Raw genomic sequence first — 22,394 nt, 5'->3', positions numbered from 1 at the left:
TGACAAAAAAATTATCCCTTGATGTTGACCTAACATTTTCATTCTCCACATGATTCTTTGAGAGAGTCCTCTTCTTTTACAGCTGGGTAAACTCTGCATTACACTTAGTAAAATATGACAATGTAGCAACTGAAAATTTGAAACCCACCAGCTGGCAAATATTTAAAGTGAAACCTACTAGAGAATATGCAACTGTATCTACATATCTTAACTTCTAATTTAACCAGATTTAAGAACCACTGGGAAATCTGAGATATTGCCGCCTAGTCCATAGTCAGCCTGAGTTTGTTAGGTTTCTATTCTGACCATTCTGTCAACTTTGTCAACTGCACATCCCAACAGTGATTATATATTGTGCTTCCTATTAGAAGTTCTAGGTATGGGAACTCAATTATTACTAGATTTGTAATTCTAACATGGAGCAATTTGAACTAAACATGTGATTGCAGAATTCATCTTTCGGCATCAAGCAACTTAATTCTTTCTTTTTTGTTTTAGTACAATTCAGTTTATACCTTGATATTCATCTGATGTATCTACTGTAATAGCAACAAATAATAAAACAATAGGGTTTGAGCCCAATAGCATTAATGTGGTAAACAGTGCAAAATTTTATTCTAGATGTCCTGAAAGCAAGACTAATACAGCAAAAGCTGTCTTCAAGGATTGTTCAAGATACTGACAAAAATTGGTTGCTCAATGGAAGCTAACAAAAACCCCCGACTATTTCAGAAATATTCTTTTAGTTAGCATAAACCATTGGACATTATGGAAACTTATGACCAATTTTTGTTTGTAATTTTAGTTCTTCTTCGAGTGCTTGTTTATATCAATTCCAGTTAGGTATGTGCGCACGCCGCGTGCACGGCTGTCAGAAACTTTTCCCTAGCAGCTACCCGTCGGGCCGGCTGTGGAGCCCCCTGGAGTGGCACCGGTATGGCGCTCTATATACGACCCTGCTGGCCCGACCCCCCTTCAGTTCCTTCTTACCGCCAGTGACGGTTGTTGGAACAGTGGTCTCTTGCTCGCAAGTGCGCCACTAATCCCTAACTCTTCTGCTTATCTTTCTATATAGTTACCCATTGTTAGTTAATTGTTCTCCTCTAGTTGTTAATTGTAGTCTTTAGTGATTGGTTTTTTTTCCCCTTCAACAAGTGCCCCGCAGGGCTCTGGGGCATGCTGTCCCAGGGTTTCAAACCCTGTAGCTCCTGCGCCAAGCCTATGCCCACGGGTGACCCCCATGACTCCTGTCTCCGGTGTCTGGGAGAAGCCCATCAGGCAGATAAGTGCAAGATCTGCAAAGCCTTCAAGCCTCGCACTAGAAAAGAGAGGGACGTTCATTTAAAACAACTCCTCGTGGAGTCTGCCCTCCATCCGCAGCAAGACCCGGCCCCGAGTGCCTCGGTGCGGAGCGCTTCTCCGGTGGTGCCGTCCGCGGCACCGAAAAAAGACTCGGTATGCCCTCCCAGGGGTCAGCAGTCTCCTGGGGCTCAGAAGTGTTCCCCTCAGCACGGCTCCCATTCGCCGGCTGCCCGCAAGAAGCAGGCCAAGGACAAGCCTCCACAACAGCACCGCAGCCTCGGCAGAGCTGCAGAGCATGGGCCTACGGCCAACAGACCCTCCATTCAGGCTCAACCTCCATGCTCAACCTCAAGCCCCGCGCTCCTGGACTCCCTGTGGCTGCAGGTGTAGGAGGTGACGCTATCCTCCACATTGGACACTTTTGAGGCCACTAGGGGGCTTATCAAAATGACAGCGCCCAAGTCTCCAGTCTAGAGGCCTCCACTACCCTGAGGCACGGCACCTTCAAGAGGTAAACTGCCTATGTTCGGGCCATCTGCCCCCCAACCAGGATCTCCGCGTCGCTCGGAGTCTCGACACCACTCTGAGTCCCAGCGCCACTCTGAGTCCCGGCACCCCGTACATATGCCCAGCGCCAGTCTGACTCAAGGCACCAGTCCGACTCGCGGCACTGGTCTCGCAGCCCTGACTCTCGGAGCCATTCCCACTCAAGGTGGTCGTCGACTGATAGATCATGGTCCGGCTCGAGGTCCAGATCCCAATCTGTGACTTAGTGGCATCGCTCGCATCTACCTCGGACTGCACTTCCCACTCGTCGCTCGACCGACCGGCACTGCTCTACCCAGCGATACTGCTCGACGTCACGGCACCGCACCCCATCTCGGCACCGCTCCCCAGAACGGCACCGGTCCTGTTCATGGCACCATTCCAGATCTCATTCTGGACAACGTCCCCCGCTTTGGCAAGGGCCTCGATCATGGTACCGCTCTACATCATGGCACCACTCTCCACCAAGGCGGAGCCCCACCTCGCAGCACCAATGGACCTCCTGGCACCGCTCCGCACCTCACCGCCGTTCCCCAGAGCAACACCACTGGTCACCGTCCTGCCCTCGTTATTCCCCACGGCACTCATCCCATCCATTCAAGGAGGAGGAGGCCTCTGTGGGGCAGTCCCACACTGCCCTCCCTTGGCCATCCCACTCGAGATCAGCCTCCTTCAGGTCAGGCAGAGCATCAGGGGTATTGGAAGCACCCAGATCTGGGCTGGAAAGTCTTAGACAGGACGCTTCAGCGCCCCACTGGCAACCCCAGTGGCAATTCTGGACCCCTTGGGCGTACCATCAGGCCCAAGGTGCCCCCCCCAGTGCTCCCCCACCGTCCCATTTAGGGTCTCGCCTCCCCGAGGCAATCATCAGCTGCCTGCCTCAGGATCCCTCACAAAACCCGGATCCAACCTCACTCCCGGTGGAAGCTACACCCGGGGCTCGGGAGGAGCCCATCCCAGAGGATCCGGAGGCCATCACAGAACCAGTCCTGCCAGTGGCATCTTCCTCGTCCCCTCCTGTCAAAGCGGTGGCGGGTACCTCCACATCTGGTCCATCACCTATGGACTACAGGGCCCTGCAGGAACTCCTCCGAAGGGTGGCCCTAAATATGAACCTCCAGGTGGAGGAGGTGGTAGAGGACGAGGACCCTGTGATGAACATCCTGGCACCAGAGGGTCCCTCTAGGGTGGCCTTACCCATGCTAAAGACTATTCAGTCTAACGCCAAAACTATTTGGCAAACGCCTGCCTCCATTCCCCCTACAGCCAAAGGGGCCGAATGGAAGTACTTTGTCCCTACTAAAGGGTACGAATATCTTTTCACTCACCCCCCTCTGTGTTCCTTTGTTGTGGAGGTGGTGAATGAAAAAGAGAGGCAGGGTCAGCAGGGGCCCGTGCCCAAATCAAGAGACGCTAAACGCCTTGATTTGTTTTGGAGAATCAAGAGGGGACCTTTTTCTCTGGATCGCTAACCAGCTTGAGATCCTGAGCCGGTACAGTTATAACTCGTGGTCTGCGGTTCAAAAGTTCAAAGAGCTTCTCCCGTCTGAGTCAAGGGCTGAACTGGGGGCCATCGCTGAGGAGGGAAGACTCGTAGCCTGGATTCCCTCCAGGGTTCTTTGGATGCCGCGGACTCGGCAGTGTGTACCCTGGCATCGGGTATTGCGATGAGACGCAATGCCTGGCTCCAATCCTCGGGTCTCCCCCCGGAAGTTCAGCAAACAATTCAGGACCTCCCATTTGACAGACATGGCCTGTTTTCTGAGCAGACAAACTCTAGACTGCATAGCCTGAAGGACTTCCGTAACACCATTAAGTCCCTCGGCATGCATACCCCGGCGACCCAAAGGAAGTCTTTCAAACCACAGACCACCCAGCAGCGGTCTTTCCCCGCAAGGCCCAGGCAGGACTTCTCCCGCAGGAGGAATAGATATAGTCAGCATAGGCCATCGCGCCGCCTCCTGGGCAGGGCCAGGGACAGTCCAAGCCCCCTCCAGGCCCTAAGCACCACTTTTGAAGGTGCACACAAGGCCGAATTACCAGTCCACAACCTGGACAGCTATCCTCCCTTCCTGAACCGTCTATCCCGCTTCTACTGTGCATGGCCCCTTATTACATCGGAGCGGTGGGTACTCCGCACAGTAGAGGTGGGATATTCTATCCACTTCTGCTCCTTCCCACCCTCCCATCCCCCTTGCATGTCCCTCTTCAGGGACCCCTCTCTCGAGCAACTTCTCATCCAGGAGGTTCAAACCCTCCTCACTCTAGGAGCAGTGGAAGAGGTGCCCCAGGAGCTCAAAGGCAAGGGTTTCTACTCCCATTACTTCCTCATCCCCAAAGCAAAGGGAGGCCTAAGGCCAATTCTGGACCTAAGAGAACTCAACAAGTTCATTGTCAGCCTGAATTTCCTCATGGTCTCTTTGAGCACAGTCATCCCTTCTCTGGATCCGGGAGTCTGGTATGCCACCCTCGATATGAAGGATGCCTATTTTCACATATCTATCACCCCGTCTCACAGACGGTTCCTCTGCTTTGTGGTAAACAAGGTACATTATCAATTCACGGCTCTCCCATTCGGTCTATGCATGGCTCCCCGTGTCTTCACCAAATGCACGGCCATCACGTGCATGTCTTCCCTTACCTGGATGACTGGCTCCTCTGAGGCCACTCTCGTTAGCAGGTAGAGTCGCAGGTGCAAATGGTCAGAGACACGTTCGAACACTTAGGCATCATTCTCAACTTCAGCAAATCCGTCCTCACCCCGACTCAAAGAATAGAGTTCTTCGGAGCAGTTCTCGATGCCAGTCAAGCGAGAGCATTCCTCCCAGAGGTGTGGCATCTTACCCTCTTGCAGATAATCAGCAGCCTTTGCAGTTTTCCCACCACCACAGCGAGGCAGTGCCTCAGGCTGCTGGGCCACATTGCATCCTGCACCTATGTGGTGCAGCATGCCAGATTGCGACTCAGGCCTGTGAAAGCGTGGCTCGCATCCGTGTATAGCCCACGCCGCGACAGTCTGGACATGGTGCTGACCTTTCCAAGGCATACCCTCAATTCCCTACGATGGTGGCTCGACCCCCGCATGGTGAGTACCAGGGTCCCTTTCCACCTTCCCCAGCCCACCTTGACTCTGGTAATGGATGCATCTGCACTGGGTTGGGGAGCGCAACTCGGAAGCCTGACAACTCAGGGCTTATGGCAAGTAGAGGAACTGGCTCTGCATATCAACATCAAAGAGCTCCGGGCGGTCCACCTTGCGTGCCAAGTGTTTCTGCCTCGCTTTCAGGGTCACTGTGTAGCGGTGCTCACAGACAATACCATGACTATGTTTTATATAAACAAGCAAGCCGGAGCCCGATCGTCTCCTCTCCATCAGGAAGCCCTCCTACTGTGGGAATTTTGTCTAGCCCACTCCATCCTTCTCCAAGCTTCATACCTGCCAGGCATTCAGAACGTGCTGATGGACAGCCTGAGCAGACAGTTCCTTACGCATGAGTGGTCGATTCATCCGGACATCATCCACTCAATCTTCCGCAGTTGGGGATTTCCCCGAATCGACCTGTTCGCCATGCGGGCCAACAGGAAGTGTTCAACCTTCTGCGGATCTCATCCTGGATCACGGCATTTATTCACGCTTGTTATGACTTGGCGAAGGTTCCTCCACCTGCCATTACGTCTCACTCCACGAGGGCGCAAGCCTTGTTGACAGCCTTCCTGGCCCACGTACCTCTTCAGGAGATCTGCAGGGCTGCCACGTGGTCTTCAGTGCACACCTTTATGGCACACTATGCCATTGTCCACCAATCTCAGAACGATGCGGCCTTCAGCAGAATGGTTCTTTGATCTGCAATACCTTGACTCTGATCCCGCCTCCGAGGTACGGCTTGGAAGTCACCTAACTGGAATTGATATGAGCAAGCACTGGAAGAAGAAAAAACGGTTACTCACCCTTTTTGTAACTGTTGTTCTTTCGAGATGTGTTGCTCATATCTATTCCATTCCCCCCCACCTTCCCCTCTGTCGGAATAGCCGGCAAGAAGGAACTGAAGGGGGTCAGGCCAGCAGGGTCGTATATAGAGCGCCATACCAGTGCCAATCCAGGGGGCTCCACAGCCGGCCCGACGGGTAGCTGCTAGGGAAAAGTTTCCGACAGCCGTGCACGCGGCGTGCGCACATACCTCACTGGAATAGATATGAGCAACACATCTCGAAGAACAACAGTTACAAAAAGGGTGAGTAACCGTTTTTTATATATGGTAATAAAAATGTCTGTTATCAACTGAACAATCAAATCATTAAGCTTAGCTGGTTTCATGTAATCACATATTTTGTCCAATTTAACTTTAGAAGGGGAATATATTATACAATAATAGAATATATTTTTCTGTGCCTTTAAAGATGCAGAATGCTTATTGCTGGTTCTTGCTGTTGGATGGCTCTTGTTATCTCCAGCAAAGTTACTTGAGGGAGTCCTGGTGTCATTCTGAGGAAAGTAGGAGCTGAAATAAGAAAGACTTGCAGGGAGAAACCTGAGGCTGAAGGGTGGGTTTTTTTCATGTTGTTTGAGTTACCAATAAAGCCAACCACCAAGAAGAAGGAAAATTTGGACTTTTGTGTGTACATTCTCTATTTAGGCCAGGATGGGAAGATGAGCTGCTGCAAATCAGTTTTTTCTGTTCCAATGCACTTAAAGTCTGGGATCATCTAAGGGAATTAAGCATATTAAAAGAAATACATTATTTAAGCACAAATAGCACATTAAAATAATTATTATTATTATAAGCCCATTAAAAACTTATTGAAAAATCTGGATACACAATGCTTTTGCATAATATCTTTGTGATAAAAAATAATAATTTTAAAACTAACTTTTCTAATGTCACTTTGTACTTAAACAAAGACTGTTGGAGAATATGGCATCCTTCTATGCACCATTTATAAAAAATAGAATTAAAAACAAAGAAACTTTTATTATAATGAACAGGCAGAATAATAAATGAAAATTTTAAGTCTATGTATAAAATGCAGTTGTTTATCTAAAATTAATCCATATCTCATAACTTTGAGAGCAGAATATATGGGTTGTTTTGCTTTGGCTCCATCAGAAATATTGTCCTCTAAATATTTACATTAATACATTAGAAACTTTGAAATAAAAGTGATATAGCTTCCTTGACATTTTTGCTGCTAAGCTTGGAGACTATAAAATTTTCAGCCTCTTACCTTACCTTGTATGAAGTTCATGAGCCATATTCTTACAGCTATTAACAGGTGGAGCTTAGGGTTAATTTATGACTCATTTATCCATGTTTATTTTTTCTCATGATTGAGCGTACGTATTTCTGGAGGAAGGCATAGGCCATAACGTATTCTATTCTAAAAGCTTTTATATACTATGTGTTTTTTCTGAGCTGGAATATTTTGTTTCTCTCATTGCACAAATCTAATACATTCTTCTTATTATTTAAGAAACTAAGGGAAAGATTGCTGTCTTGTCTTCAGGGATGCTTAGGAATGTAAGGGGGAGTAAGACCCTTCCACAACCCTTCATGACTCCCTGCATCTCCACTGCAGGATTGTTTTAATTAATGCCATGGTTGGCACATGCAAATGGCTCCAAAGCATGGATTAAGAGGAAGGAGGAGAAAGAGAAAGAGAGGGAGTAACCGTGAAGTCCATGTTTCATCATTTTCACTTTTTGCCAGAAATTACTCTTGTATTATGGTACTCACTGATAATTTAAAAACAGATCCTGTGTGGTGCTTATAAATAATAGGAAAATGTTGAGTAAATGAGAGGAAGGTCCAGAGACCTGTTATTTGTGTGGTTAAATCGCCAGGAGGCAGAGATAAAGAACTGATTGGAAAATATATTTAATTTGTAGCATTTAAGTCTTTCTTGTTAGGTATTTCTAATATGAATTTTTAGTGACAAGCTTACTTGGATTAAGCAAAGTGTGTTTTAAAACTATATGTCCAAGACTGTTTCTAACATGACAGAATTCAAAGAAACATTGCTAAAAATTGCATTATATCATGTAATACATGTATTCAGCTAAATGTCATGTGAAATATTTGGATCAAGAGAGAGCCCATTCTATTAATTTGTTGGCACATAGTCTTTTCATGATTTTATGACACCTGCCACAGTTTGCAACTGGATGACTATTCTAAGTGTAAATGATTTTTCAACTATCACAAGAAATATTCCTAAGTGTTTTCTGATTTATTTAAATGAGAAACAATAGCATTTTTTTATTTTATTTTATCAGGCAGGAAGCACTGCTTGCTGCAATCAGTGAAAAAGATGCAAACATTGCCTTGCTTGAACTGTCTGCTTCAAAGAAGAAGAAGACTCAAGAGGAAGTAATGGCTCTTAAACGAGAGAAAGACAGATTAGTGCATCAGTTAAAACAGCAGGTGGGAGAACATTCATTTTACTCTTCTATTGGGGGCTGCGGCTTGTTGGTATTTTCATTTTCACTGTTTTATTCTAACCTCATATTGAAAGTCTTCAAGCCAAGCCTACCTTGTACCAGCAGCTGTGCAAGGTAGGGTAAGAATAGTGTAAATGTTGCTGTACTATTACTTAATTGATGGCTGTAGTATTTAGATGCATGTTTGCTTGGCTCATGTTATATGCAGCCAACACACTTTCTGTTTTCCCTCTTCCATAAAAGCTGCCACCTTCGTCATCACAAAAGACATCAAAGAGCAGATGCATCGCTTCGAAGCTGTTTAGATATGTGTACATTTGTAGTAAGTAGTTATTTGTTCAGAAGGTTCCATGTTTTCTGAGAGGTTATCTGGAAATCATAATTGTGATTAAAACAAACCCCAAAATTAATAAAAATACTTTTATCTTTGTTATTATAAATACACTGTAGCAGATGAGTGCTTAGTTACAGGCTCTAGAAATAAATTTTGCTACATGAAAAACTCTGTAAATGTCATTTTATTTTCTACCTTACAAATGAGGAAAATTACCATAGTAAGCAGCATACAGTATCTTGGACATCTCCACTGATTAATTTCAATAATGTGAACACACATTGTACACTGACTACTCTCTGATTTCATCATAGCACTTGTAGGTACCGTAGGCTCAATAGCAAGCCAGTGAGGGAAGGATGCTCAGATAACCTACGTAGTAACTATCTGTGTCGTGTGTCATATGAGCATGTTGTCAAACACCTTCTCTCCTTTAGTAATGCTGAACAAAGAGATGAGAAGGCTGTTTTCAGACCGTGACTGGTAGATAGTGTTGTATTTGGTGTTTTCCTTTGTTTGGTAGTGTCATCATTGAGTTTTGTGATTGTTACCTGAGAAGCAGGAAAATATCACAAGGCAAAGTCATACTCCCTTCAGCCTCTCAAAGAAATCAATCAGTGGGTCATTTCACAGGTGAGCATGCCATGTTAATACTGTAGTTAGACAATGTTATGATTCTTTATTCTGAACCATACATTGCATACTATAGGTTTTCATTCACTCAGCAACAGAAAATTAAGGAAAACCCATGCTTCTTAGCTAAGTTCCCTATAGCTCTGACCTCATGCACCTAATCATTATAGCTTTTTCCCACAGGTCTATAGAAATAGGAAACAGCCCCTGAGCATGAACATATCATCCATTTGTGATGCTGACTTCATCACAGACATTGCTGCCAAGTACCTGGGTTCCAGCCATGATGCACATATGTCTCAGGTCAGTCAGCTATTTAGGAGACATTTCAGCCAATACCATATACCCAGTAGATACATCAACATTTGTACTTTTTCATTCTTTTTACTTATTGATCCCAGGATTTCCCATGCTGCAGCCAACAGCATGGATTCAAACAAGGATAGGTTCTTTTTCTTTTCTTTCTTTTTTCTTTATTTTTGTTAGATGATAGCAGATATTTCCTGTGACCACTTCAGATAAGTCCCTTCTTTCCTTCTCCTTCATCTTTCCTGACTGAAGAGTGAAATAATAGAGCACCTTACCTTTACAATGTTCGTCAACGATATTTTTGAAATGCACTCTAGATACCTATACACATATTGGGGTATATCTCTTCAACTGATTTCTGTGAAAGTTTGCAAAACATCCATAATTTCCTTCAGCCACACTGTAGAAACAGATAGAAGCAAGAAGAAGGAGAAGGGAGTAGCTAGAGAAGCATTATTTTGGATAGTTTAGATGCTACTTCACTATTTATAGCTTTTATACACATTAAATTGATGCCAAAATTACCTCGTTTTATTGTCCTGGACATCTCAAGAAGAAAGACAAAACACAGTGAATGTGGTTTAACTAGGCTGCAACTTTATTAAGTAAAACATCTGGGACTCCTCTGTGTAGGTCATCCTTCCTTCTGTAATCTGTGCAATCTGGGGGAGGGCTGATATCAGTCCTCATTGCAGGTCACTACTACCCTCTCCTCATGCAAGAGTTAAGGGTATAGGGAAAAGAGGTTGTCTCCTTGCTGTATCGGACATTAGAAACCCTGACCCTGTTCCCCACCTTTTTTAGGAGATGCGTAATCTGCTTCCAATTCTGATTTATCAGGGGAACCAGACCCTATTGAACAATTAACTATGATGGGCATCTGCCAAGTTGTGACATTAATTTTACAACCTAACTTATCCGCCAGGTCCCTGGGTGACTGAGAGGAGAAAGGATGGCAAAACAAAACAATAAAAAAGCCCAACCAAACAAAAAATAAAACCAAAACATCCTGCCCAGACCAATCTGGCAGTGAAGGAAATACTCCTTTCCAGTGCAGAAAGGTGACTAGATAATGCCAGATAGCAAGGCTACAAAAGCCAGTCCTACTCTATTCCCAAGTGAGGGAGATATTTCCTCCAAGGCACAGGATGGCATCTCAGGCAGGGGGACAGGCCTGTAAGACCTCCCACTGGGTGCACAGGAGCAAAAAGGCTTACACTATACTCCTCTGTCTAGCCAATCAGCCAAGGAGCACACCTTCTCAGGCCCACAAAAAGGCTGGGTGCCCATGGGGGGTGGAGAGGAGGTCAGTCCTTGAAGTGGCCAACTTTTTCCCCCCATACTGTCTCAGAGAAAGCCTCCTCATCAGTGAGGCTGCAGTGAAAGTGGTAATGGGGGGAAAGGTTTACATGGGGACCCACTATCAATAGACTGAAGAGGTGTCGTTGAGAATCTCTTTAGCAGAACTAAGAGTAGACTTTTTTTGTATCACAAAGAGACATCAGTAGGTGATAGCAAATGAGGTTAGAAATGGGTAATTTAAGGGTTCCAGTGCCTAGACTGTCTTTGCTCACAGGGAGTTTTCAGCTTCTGCCTTTTATGGTACTGTGTTCATTTCCTGTACAAGAATTCAGCCATAGCTTGGGTAGCAAAGAATATGCATGAAACAGATTTATCTCCACATTGTATTGCTGCATGATCTATAATGTTCTGGTTATATCAATTCTTTTGCAGGATATTTCTTCATAACACTCATACCACACTGGTACTTTCTACTGTGCGCCAGTATAAATAGAAATGTTTCTTTTTTCCCTTCTTTTTTATACCTTCCAATGGGAACCTTTGTGCTGCTCTTCAGGTTTTGGTCTAATGAACACTAACTTTTTACTCTTTTCTGTTGAGCCTGCCTCTCATTTTACCTTCCTGTTAGACATATTTTAATATTACTGCTCCAAAAGAGAAAACAATAGTCATGTAATAAAAGCAGAAGCCCTCCCATATCACTTCTAGGTACAGACATGTGGTATGAATCAGGTACCAGGGGATAATTGCCAATCTCCTGTTTAAAACAGAATAGCTGATTTGTAATGATTCCAAAATGATATTACAGTTAGGGTTAGGTTGTGTTAGCACTTCCATTTACATCTCTGTTTTCAAAGATTAGTAACTTTAGCAAGCAAATAATTTGGTGTTTGAAATTAGATATGCTGGTTCTCTGTCAGGAGGTGATTTATCTTTTAAAACTATAGAAATTTATTTGGCCTTTTTATGACTAACTTAAGAAAATACTGTTTGAATCAGCTGTTATTTTGAAAGTATCAAATATAGGCAAATCAGCTCAGCCTAAATAAAAACTGCCCTGAAACTTTGCCCAAAGTTCAAGATGTACCATTATATATCTCAGACCTGTTTCATTAGTTTTTTGCTTTCATTGCCATATTCTAAGGCTGGGGGGAGGGGGGTCTCTTTCTTTCTGTCTCACAAACATTCCCTGGCCCTGCTGTTGTCTTCTCCGGTGGCATCCCAGAATGCATAACACACCAGAGAAACTCAAGTGTGAAGCCCCAAAGTGAACAACATTGTGCACTGGGAGATGTGGAACCTAGCATGCCAGTCTGCTATACTGTCACTGAAGAATGATTGCAGTATCTCAGAAAGTCCTGATGCTACTGGTAGTGAAGGCCACAGTAACGTCTCTCTGGAAACTCCTGTTGTTTTTAATGGAGATGGGAAGTTGAAGTGTCTCGTTTAGGAAATTCCTGTTTTTGATGGGCCACAAAGATCCTAAACTTCCACCAAAGAAATCTGCCCTGGGAGAAGGGAAAATCATAGAGGGTGATAAGAAGAAGGACTGTAATTCCCCTTGCCTTTCCAAGGAATCTTAATAATTGGTATGAGGAGCCCTGGAATAGCCTCCTGAAATCTCAAGTTTTTGGTGGGGGGACAGGGGACAGTCCTGTTGATGTGAATGAGATCCCTAGATTCTCTGATAAGGAGAAAATGTGAAGCCTCCCTCCTAATACCTCTGCCAGCAGGAGAGAGGGCCAAGGAGTTTCCCCAATATGTTCTGATCCGGGTTAGGCCTATGGAGGTAAGGGTCATAGAACTTTGGTGGGGAGACCTCAAAATGTTTAGGGTCTCCTAAAATTCATTTAAAATGTCTAGGTGCTTATCTGGCAGGAACATCTAACCATTTGCAAATTCACCTACTGCTGCCGAAAACACTATACAGCAGAATCTGGTGACTCCCAGAGTGTGTAGTCATATAGGCATCCAAGATCTGCTTCATATTTAAAGAGATATGGGACTGTATGTAGTAGATTTTTATTATTGTGTTTTAACAGTTCAAGAGGTGAACTCTATTAAACTCAGTGGAGTAACCCAATGTATTGAGGTTTCTCATAGAGTTTTATTGTGATTGGATTAACGCCAAAAACCAGATTCTATCACAGTGCTGTAATGCATCACAGATTTACACTGAGATTGAATTGCCTAAATGCAAATGTGTCTGGATTTACCACAGGCTTACCCTGTGATAAACTGCTCTAATTGCTCTGATAGAGTCCTAAAGCATCATGGTGTATTTTGTACTTCAGATGGAAGCAGATTGGCTCTCCACAACACTTCCGCAAGATAGTTTCAAAAGAACATTAAGGGTGTACCACAAACTGATGAAAGCACAGAAATTCCCATGTGATGGAGAAAAGTACCATATGTTTTTCAATAGCTAGGCATAACAGGGCAGCACCTGAACAGCTTTCTTAATCAGCCCCATTGTGCCTATGAGGCCATATGTTATGCTTCCACCTTAACGATGAATTTCCTTCCTTTTGTCAGTCTGTGTCATAACCTTAATGTTATTTAATGGCTTTTATTTTCAATGTGAATTGTGTTATAACAAAGTCAATTCTTAGTAAAAAAAAATTGGAGAAAAACATCTACTTCCCATGTATGACAGGTTAGCCAGCTGCACCCTTTTCTTTTCTTGAAGTTTCATCCATATGTTGTCTTCAGTGCAAGTATTTGTCTGTTTGCAATACTTTAGAAAAGTAAATTTCTATATAACTGCTAATTAGGTCTAGGTTTTTTTTAAAAAGACATATAGTTGCACACACAAAATGCTTTCAAAATTTTACATACTATTTGCGAACATACTCAATTAAAAAACAAAAACAAGAAAAAAATAACAGATAATTGTACAAGCAAATTGATTATGGTAATTTGCATGTATAACTGCACTATTTGCATGTAGAATCATAGAAGAATCATAGAAGATTAGGGTTGGAAGAGACCTCAGAAGGTCATCTAGTCCAACCCTCTTCTCAAAGCAAAACCAACCTCAACAAAATCATCCCAGTCAGGGCTTTGTCAAGCCGGGCCATAAAAACCTCTACGGATAGAGATTCCACCACCTCCCTAGGTAACCCATTCCAGTCCTTCACCACCCTCCTGGTGAAATAGTTTTTCCTAATATCCAACCTAGACCTCCCCCGCTGCAACTTGAGACCATTGCTCCTTGTTCTGTCATCTCCCACAACTGAGAACAGCCTAGCTCCATCCTCTTTGGAACCCCCCTTCAGGTAGTTGAAGGCTGCTATCAAATCCCCCCTCATTCTCTTCTGTAGACTAAATAAGCCCAGTTCCCTCAGCTTCTCCTCATAAGTCATGTGTCCCAGCCACCTAATCATTTTTGTTGCCCTCCGCTTGACTCTCTCCAATTTGTCCATATCCTTTCTGTAATGGGGGGCCCAAAACTGGACACAATACTCCAGATGTGGCCTCACCAGTGCCGAATAGAGGGGAATAATCAGTTCCCTCGATCTGCTGGCAATGCTCCTACTAATGCAGTCCAATATGCCGTTAGCCTTCTTGGCAACAAGGGCACAGTGTTAACTCATATCCAGCTTCTCGTCCACTGTAATCCCCAGGTCCTTTTATGCAGAACTGCTGCTTAGCCAGTCAGTCCCCAGCCTGTAGCAGTGCATGGGATTCTTCCATTCTAAGTGCAGGACTCTGCACTTGTCCTTCTTGAATCTCATCAGATTCTTTTGGCCCAATCCTCCAATTTGTCTAGGTCATTCTGGACCCTATCCCTACCCTCCAGCATATCTACTTCTCCCTCCAGCTTAATGTTATCTGCGAACTTGCTGAGAATGCAATCCATCCCATCATCCAGATCATTAATGAAGATGTTGAACCAATCCCTGGGGCACTCCGCTTGATACGGGCTGCCTACTAGACATCGAGCTATTGATCACTACCTGTTGAGCCCGACAATCTAGCCAGCTTTCTATCCACCTTATAGTCCATTCATCCAATCCATACTTCTTTAACTTGCTGGCAAGAATACTGTGGGAGACTATATCAAAAACCTTTGCTAACGTCAAGATATTTCACAGCCACCACTTTCCCCATATCCACAGAGCCAGTTACTCATCCTAGAAGGCAATCGGGTTGGGCAGGCATGACTTGCCCTTGGTGAATCCATGTTGACTGTTCCTGATCACCTTCCTCTCCTTCAAGTGCTTCAAAATTGATTCCTTGAGGATCTGCTCCATGATTTTTCCAGGGACTGAGTTGAGGCTGACCAGTCTGTAGTTCCCTGGATTCTCCTTCCCTTTTTTAAAGATGGGCACTATTTTTGACCTTTTCCAATCATCTGGAACCTCCCCCGATCGCCATGAGTTTTCAAAGATAATGGCCAATGGCTCTGCAATCACAAAAGCCAATTCCCTCAGCACCCTCGGATGCATTAGATCCGCCCCCGTGGACTTGTGCATGTCCAGCTTTTCTAAATAGTCCTTAACCTGTTCTTTCGCCACTGAGGGCTGCTCACCTCCTCCCCATACATGTACTGTCACACTAATTATGTGTGTGAAATAGGTGGGCCTTATGTGTATAACACTCTCTTTAATGTCTGTTCTAATATTTAATTTAAAAAATGATTTATTTAAGGTTGTGGGATTATTATTATTATTTATTATCATCCTGGCTAGGAGGAAGAGATTAAAACCCATTAAAATTCTAGCACAGTTACATTAAATAAACAAATAAATAAAACAACTTTGCTAAAATGGATTCCTGTACACTTTCTGAATTATACCTGCTGTCAGAAAGAACTCAGTTTGACTTTCAGATTCCAATTTTATTTTTCAATTAGAAAAACCTATTATTGTTTGTAAATTGAGTAAATTTGCTTTGGAAACTGTTGAAAGCCAATAGACACTGAACTTGCAAAATCTATTTTTCCACACTCACTTTTTAGGTGAATAACCATGCTTTAAAATCAAATGATAAAATAAAGGCTTCATTTTAAAAGAAAGATGTGTGTGTTGTCTTTTCAAATATCTCTATCAGTTGAATAATTTTTTTTTTAATTGACAAATTTACTAATTTGCTATGAAAATGTCTGGCAGTTGGCAAAGCAAATCATAAGTGCAGGCTAAACTAAAAGTAAATAAAACAAAGTATAGAATATTTATGTTTAGAGGATTCATTGCAAATTTCACATCTTTGGTGCTTTTTAAATATATAGGGCTAAATTATGGCTCTTAGAGCCATGTAGTGGGCTGTCTCTCTGACTAGTCAAAGTACTCCAATGGTAGTGCAGACTTAATGCTTCCAAGCATACTGGCTCAGCATCAGGAGTTGCTAGACCTGTACAAAAATGTAGCATTTCCCATGCTAGGCAGTGAATGGAATGGAGTGAAGCAATAGCTTGTCATGTCTCCTTTCACTCAAGAAGCACAACCAACACCCTAAATACTTTAAATAAACTAAGTATTTGCATAAACAAATGAGAATATTACAACACATTGTAAATCTCTGGACTTACTCAATATGTGTCTCCATTAATGTATCAAGATATTATTTTATGCCTGAACTTGTCATAAAATGTGTAATACACACAGAATCCTTCTGAGATATTCCATTTAAAAGACCAGTGAATGTCTATGTTGCAGAAAATGTATTTGTTTATAACAGGTCTCTCTGTATTGTGTCATTTTGATAACTGTAGGTATGTTACTTAACTTCTCTGTGTCACAATTTACCCATCTGCAGAAACAGCGATAATAATGTTCACCCATGTGGTGCACTTTGAGATCTTTGGCTGACTGATGCCACCATTTAAGTGTAAAGAATTATAGATAGTTATTATAGAGCTGAAACCAAATATTTGTTATGTAGGGGTTTAAATCAAAGTGAAGCACAGTGAAACACCAGCAACTGAACAGATAGGAGCATTCTGATTGTTTTACTTGTGTATACTAAAGTTGAACGCTTGATAGGCCTCAATGTTTGTGTGAGGTTTAAAAGAGCTTTCAGAAATAAAGTATTAACCCACCACTAGGGCTGTGGTTGACTGATTGTATAATATGTCTAATCATCCTAGCAAGGATTCCTTTTGAGTATTCAGAGATAGTTATTGTTAGTGACATTTGTACAATGATGCAACCCTTCATGAAATAATTAACCTAAAGCCCATTATTAAAAAAATCTCAAGGGATTTTTTTTAAGAACAGAAGATATTCAATGTTCCTGATTTATCCTGAACTCAGATACTGTGAGTAAATTTCCCAGTTGTCTCTTTACACTTTTGGGATGTTCAGCCAAAAACGTAAGTGGAATTGGCCAAATTGAGAGGTTTTCCAACTCCTTGAGAGCATTTTATTCTTCTTCTCCAAACAAGAAATTAGAAACCTTTCCAACATTTTTGAGACTGCAGGTGTACGGGATATTCTGGCCAGAGGCAAAACTGGTGTTTGGCAGTGTTCTCTAACCTATTAGTTCATTGTTTCATATTTCAGCACATGAACATATTGCTGATGGAATAAACAGTGTGAGAACCAATCAAGGAACTTGTAATATCGCAACAACGTTAACCGCTAGCAATGTTTTCCCTTTCAAGCAATCCATAGAAGTATTTCTTACTACGAGCTAGAGCGGGTATATGTGCAAATAGTGCTTACAGCAACACCAGAGAAAAATGAAAATGAAAGAAATATATTGCATTATACAGCTTAAGTACATAAAAAATAGTGTTAATGTGACATTACGGGGCTGAAATCAAGAACTCAAGTCAGGAAATTCCATAAATTAGGGTTTTTCTTGCAACATTCATTCAGCTATATTGCGTACATCCTGTATATTTTATTATATATATTAGAAATATAAATAGTAATAGTATATTTATATTTAACAAGGAAAACAGGAATAGAAATTGCTACATATGTATGATGTGACCAAGTTAGTGTTGCAGCTCAAAACATAATTTTTTGGAATTTCAGACTACTGGGTTCTGCATTTTGCAACTTTAATGGTACATTAATGCTACCTTATTGGATTTAATTTTCCTAATTTTTAAGGAATGAGGGGACAAAATATCTAGTGTTCCTTTTTTACATCCTCTGCAGAGATCACCAGCTGAAATCTTGCCCCGCTTTATTACTTTCAAGCAGAATGCACTTTTGTGTACTCGCTTTAAAATTTGGCCCTTAATGACTTTTTTGCCTCGGTTTCCTCATCAGTCAAATGGAGACAGCAAGACTTAATTATGTCACAGAGTTGTTGATAAATTAAATTAATGTGTGTAAAGTTCTTTAAGTTCCTCAGGTGGAAGATGTTATAGAAATGAAAAGTATTACTACTATTAGTATCATCATCCCAGATCTTTATTAGAGGAGGACTTGGCAGAGTGCTGGACCCTATTCTCCATAATTTTTCATCAGGGGCTTGTAAGGAAATGCATATATATGCTATAATCTTTCATTTCTTTTGAAAGTGATGTAATTCTTATTTTAAAGTGGTTGAAATTTTTGTGAACAATGGCCAACTCTTCCTCGCCTCAACTAAGCATATTTCCTGAAAGAAACTGACTCTTAAGTATTTTTCTCACAAAAAAAGTTTAAATAACGTTAGTTATGACACAAACTAACAAAATCAAAGACCCTGGGGTGAATGTTCAGAACAGTGTATAGTGTGTGGATTTAACCAACCAACAACTTCACTGGGAGTTATATTGTCCAATTCTACTCACCAAAGTCTGTGGATGTTTTGCTGCTGACTCCATTCTGTCGGGACAGGAGGGGTTTCCAAGTGAACTGGTATTCTTGGTCATAATTATATACACATCTGAGACCTTTGTAATGCCAGGATACAATGTTGAAAGTTAAGGATCAAAGTCCATATTTGCAACCAGCCTCCCCAGTTGCAGGCATAACTGTTCACTGTGCTGGAAAACAAGAACTGAATGTGGAAATCAGTATTTGCAGTATTTACTCTAGGCTTTCTGTCATAGTAACAGTATCTTATATTATGAAAACTTCAAGATGTGTATTACTAACTGAAGCAACTACTTGATGTTATGGCTGTAACCGTTATTCTCCCTTCCACTTATGTTTGTCACTATCTTTCATAATAGTGGCCTTAATTCAGCAGTCTTTAAGCCTTTAAGCACATGAGTACTCCCACAAACTTACTTTCTAATATTTTTTTATTTTTCTCAGTCATGAAGTTTACTTGTCACTAATGTTATTCACTTTCCAGTGTGCACAATATTTTACTTTGTTTTAATATGGTAGGCTTGTTTTAAATGATGTGCAAATCTTTGTAATATATTAGTCCATCACGTAAATCAATCCTAGAATACAAGTTCATGGTTAGATCGTGTTTCGTGGTAATGCTAGTTACTCCAGAAGAGGTATTTAGGGACAGGGCTGTGTTGAGAGAATATCTGCTACACCTACTCAAGAGATGTAGCAAGGGCTAGCCCTCCTCACAATCTCCCCAGCACCTTTGGAAGTTTTATATTTTAAAAGGCATAATAGCTCCAGATGCACCTGCTTGGGTGTTGTGCCTCTTTCCCTCTTCTGTTCCACTCAAGCTCAGGAGTCATAATTGAGCCTTTTTACCAAATGTTCCACTGAGATGAAAAAAAAGCTGCTTCTTTTTTTTCTTGCCTGGCATAGAAACTGTGATGGGTGGACCTTGTAGGAATTGTGAACCTGGTATGCAAGCCAACACACACTGTTTCTAGTCAGTCCTCCTTTAAAACGGATCACCACCCTACTTCTCAGCATTGTCCTTATTGAGGGTCCTAAATCCTTGATGAGCCATAGAGATGTCTAGTGCAGGGGTCGGCAGCCTTTCAGAAGTGGTGTGCCGAGTCTTCATTTATTCACTCTAATTTAAGGTTTCGTGTGCCAGTAATACATTTTAACGTTTTTAGAAGGTCTCTTTCTATAAGTCTATAATATATAACTAACTATTGTTGTATGTAAAGTAAATAAGGTTTTTAAAATGTTTAAGAAGCTTCATTTAAAATTAAATTATAATGCAGAGCCCCCTGGACTGGTAGCCAGGACCCAGGCAGTGTGAGTGCCACTAAAAATCAGCTCATGTGCCGCCTTCAGCACGCGTGCCATAGGTTGCCTACCCCTGGTCTAGTGATACTCTTTTTCATTGGTGATCTTCTCAGTTTAAACTTGTGCTATAACTTCTGTAAAGCCACAGAAGCCACAATTAACTTTGTTCAAGCAAGTATTTCAAAATTAATTGAGGTTTAATGTATGGTTCTCTGGGCTAGCCAAAAGGCTGCTGTTTAGGCAATCGACTGAAACTGGGGAGATGTAGCTTTTGGTTTGGCTGGAAGGATTGGGAAAGGATGTTACAAGTCCCAAGTATTACCATTTTTGCCCTGAAAATGGAAAACATTTGCATTATATTAAAAAAATCATGAATCTCCATTAAAATATATTTTTCTCCACAAGGCATTTATGAAGCATAAATAGAGAAATTCATTCAGGTCTATTATTAAGTTTTCAACTATGATAAAGCTTAATGAAGGCAGGCTGTACTTTAGGTAGTGTCTATTTGATCTTATACGCAGAACTAATGACTAGTCATTTAAAGTATATTGTAAATTAATGGGTCTCAAATTTAGCTACCCCTATTATACATTTAGTTTTAAAATGTTCCTGTGATATTGGACCAAACTATCACGTCCGCAAACAAGAACTGGTAATAGATAGAGTGCCTTAACAAAAAAAGCCAAGCAGTGTTGTGATGTCTCTTTGCGCTCTCTCTGCTACCCATCTCTATTCTAATAAGCCAACAATGGGTTGAAATTGATATTTCCTTTCTCAATTGTTTCTTGTCTACTAAGGAAAAAATCCAGTACTTTCCACTTGAGTTGTATACTTTACATGGTGCAAGTAGGAGAGCTGAACCCAAAAATGAAACAGCAAAAATTAAGTGTATCATACAGATTTTACAAGACATGGGAAGACAATTGGTACTATTAGCCATATAGTTGCAGCATTAAAGGTCTTGGTTTGCTACTGTAGCTTCCGATTCATGTCTGTTTTTAAATAATTATTGTGGGGAATTATCCTGTTAAAGAGTTATTTCCTGTCATTGTAAAATATCAAAAAGAGACCTACCATCTTATATTGCTTGTCTGCTTTTAGTAGGACCTGGCCTGAAATGTCCCCAGGCAGCTTCTATTCCAGAGCTTTAATTATGCTTTTTAACCTACTTCTTTGTGTCTGTGTTCTTACATACTTCTTTGTAATTACCAAGTTTAGTAGTGGGACTCAGACAAATACTTTTAGCATGACTTTAACCTATACATTACTGACTATGCTGTATTATTACAAGATATTTCCTGTGCTTTGAGTCATGCTGTTAATTCACAGAACTTGAAAAGGTTTAGAAGACGCAAGCTGCAAATGTAGTGAACCACAACAGAAAAATCAAATGGACCATGTTCAGATCAGAATAACTTTATTCAATCACAAGTGTCATGAAAGTTGAAATTTGGCCTCAGTACTTCAGATAAGTATTTGCCTGGCACTTGGAATCGCAGTCTGTCTCAGTCTGTCAAGTTTCTAATATCCAGCTGGTGTTTGTGACAGGACTATTACCCTTCAGCATTTAAAAGAGAGAGACTTATTAGGCACTCTGTCTTGTCTCAGGATAAGTCAGTCACATTTTGGAATATTGCATGGCGACAGGTGTCACAGCTGTTAATATCAGTTAAATAGTATTTTATGCAAAGCTTGTCTGCCACTGTTCAGCTATTTAAATGATCAAATCAAAGTCTCTGACAGAGTCCACTGGGGGGCAGAGGGAGGGAGGAAACCAATCCCACCTACTTTCCATTCATCATTTCTAGCAATCTTGAATGGAGAGATTGTGCCTAACTTGCTTTCAGGTGGTTAGGCAGACAGACTGCTTTGCTCGAAGGTTTATTTATGCCATCCAGGCCTCTTTTGGCTCATGCCATGTACTTCCCCCAGGATCCTTTCTGCATCACATACTTACTCTTTGAGCTCTACCCTATGACATACCTTGGTTTAACTTTCAAATTAGCAGTTAACTTTAAAAAAAATCTGCAAACTGTTCCATCACTTTTAAAACAGCTAATTATTGTGGGCTCATTCTGCTTATATTTCCTAGAATTTTTCTTGCATGATAAATTGTACTTCCATTTCTGGTACAGAATCTGCCAACATTTTTCTCTCCTAAAATATTACTACACAGTTAATCAGGGATCTAATTTGGGTCTCATTTGCAGCTGTGTGAGACCTTGGATGAAGGTTGGCCTTTAAGAGAACTAAGGTATTCCTCACAATTATTCCTTACTCCTATTCTCAAGCACTTTGGACCTTGATGACAGAAATTTCTGCTCAAGCACACATCCACCAATGATTGGACTCTACTAAGCTGACTAGACAGCAAGTGTGAAAAATCGGGACAGGGGGTGGGGCGTAATAGGTGCCTATGGAAGAAAAAGTCCCAAATATCGGGACTGTCCCTATAAAATCAGGACAT

General features: G+C 41.9%; 1 protein-coding gene across 1 annotated transcript in view; it reads left to right on the top strand.

Annotated features, from left to right (window-relative positions):
- The window catches only part of ERC2 (ELKS/RAB6-interacting/CAST family member 2), a 645,944-nt gene that overhangs the window by 605,703 nt on the left and 17,847 nt on the right, over positions 1–22,394 (top strand). Inside the window, exons 14-15 of the mRNA XM_065408253.1 lie at positions 8,120–8,267; positions 9,435–9,554. Of these exons, the coding sequence (XP_065264325.1) occupies positions 8,120–8,267; positions 9,435–9,554 (268 nt within the window). The remainder of the gene's footprint in view (positions 1–8,119; positions 8,268–9,434; positions 9,555–22,394) is intronic.

This window comes from Emys orbicularis, chromosome 7, assembly GCF_028017835.1.
Source record: "Emys orbicularis isolate rEmyOrb1 chromosome 7, rEmyOrb1.hap1, whole genome shotgun sequence".
NCBI lineage: Eukaryota > Metazoa > Chordata > Testudines > Emydidae > Emys > Emys orbicularis.
Note: the sequence above shows the minus strand (reverse complement) of the source record. Positions and strands in the feature narration are given on the sequence as shown.